The sequence below is a fragment of the Carlito syrichta genome, unplaced genomic scaffold, assembly GCF_000164805.1.
Source record: "Carlito syrichta isolate Samal-C Ts95f unplaced genomic scaffold, Tarsius_syrichta-2.0.1 Scaffold303074, whole genome shotgun sequence".
Taxonomy (NCBI): domain Eukaryota; kingdom Metazoa; phylum Chordata; class Mammalia; order Primates; family Tarsiidae; genus Carlito; species Carlito syrichta.
The window spans coordinates 247098-248371 of NW_007247170.1; the positions used below are offsets into that span (position 1 = coordinate 247098).

General features: G+C 49.9%; 1 protein-coding gene across 1 annotated transcript in view; it reads left to right on the forward strand.

Annotated features, from left to right (window-relative positions):
• The first annotated feature begins 1047 nt into the window (after positions 1–1047).
• The window catches only part of MLYCD (malonyl-CoA decarboxylase), an 18343-nt gene continuing 18116 nt past the window's right edge, over positions 1048–1274 (forward strand). The window contains exon 1 of the mRNA XM_008057619.2: positions 1048–1160. Coding sequence (XP_008055810.2) covers positions 1048–1160 — 113 coding nt within the window. The remainder of the gene's footprint in view (positions 1161–1274) is intronic.

A 1274-nucleotide genomic window follows, 5' to 3' on the forward strand; every position in this document is an offset into this window, starting at 1 on the left:
ATTTCCTCCCAGCCCTGGGCCAGGCCTCCTTCTGTTTTTAAAGTATTTTCCAAAACTAGTCTTGCAATCTAAAAGTCTGTGAGCCATCAATCTACAGAGTAAGAGACATGAAACAGGAAGAGACAGAAAATAGGGCTGCAGAAGGGAGCAGTGGCCAGTGGCTCTATGTGCTATGCAAAAGCATTTGGCTCTATGTGCTATGCAAAAGCCCTGTGGTTGGATGGAAAACTTGGGAAATTCACTCAGCAGGTGTTCAGAGAATGGATGGGAGGAAGCAAGCCTAGAAACAAAGAGGTTACTGCAGTGGACCTGGTGAGAAGTGAAAGGCTTATAGGGGCAGTGGGGACAGAAAGCAAGAGTGGATTCAGAAGTCCTTTTAAAGTAGAAATCAATAAAACTTGGATGCTAAAATGAAGGGCAGGACAGAGGCTACCAAACCATGCTTTTGAGCTTGGGAAAATGAATGGGTCAACTTTTTTTTTTTCCTGGTCTCAACTGAAATGTTATGTCCTCTGAGAGTACTTTTCTAACTAATCAAACCACAATGGGAAGCCCATTCCTGCTCTGCTATTTTATTCCACTCCATTCTTTTTTCTTTGTAACACATATCACAGTTTGAAGTTATTTTATTGTCGGTCGCCTTCATTCGACTGTCAACTCCACGAAGGCAGGGACAAGGCCCCCTTCTGCTCAAGCCTAGTACAAAGCCTAGCACATCTAAGTGGTTAAAAAATATTCTCGAGTGAACGAATGAATGAGGACCAAAGAAGGAGGGACAGGCAGGGGAACAAGATGCGTGGGAGAGACGGGTTTTCAACACCCATGAGGAGCTCTCTAGCAGGCAGCAGGAAGCCCGGAGGGCAGGGGCTCTGGAGTCATCGGTGCAAGACCTTGGCAATGACTGGAGAGCCTAGACAGGGGTCAAATAAAGCTACTTTGCCAGAAGTGATCACGAACGCACAAGATTCCTCGACTCCACCAAGACACACTGAATCAGAATCTCCGGGATTCAGGTACTCAGAGCCGGAGAACCCGCACGTGTCACACATGGACTCGGATGTACCTGGAGGTTGGAGGCGCTCGGATCTAGAGAAGAAGAGGCGGTTGTTCGGTGTGAAGGAAAGGAGGGGGGTTGGGACGGTGACTTTAGACGGCCCGGTGTCAGGGCGGGAGACACAGGCGGCAGCTGAGCCAGAAGTTGGCACCCGAGGCCACTCCACCGGGCCAGGACCTTTGGCTGCACCTGGCCTCGGGCCGCAGGACGGAGCCGCCCC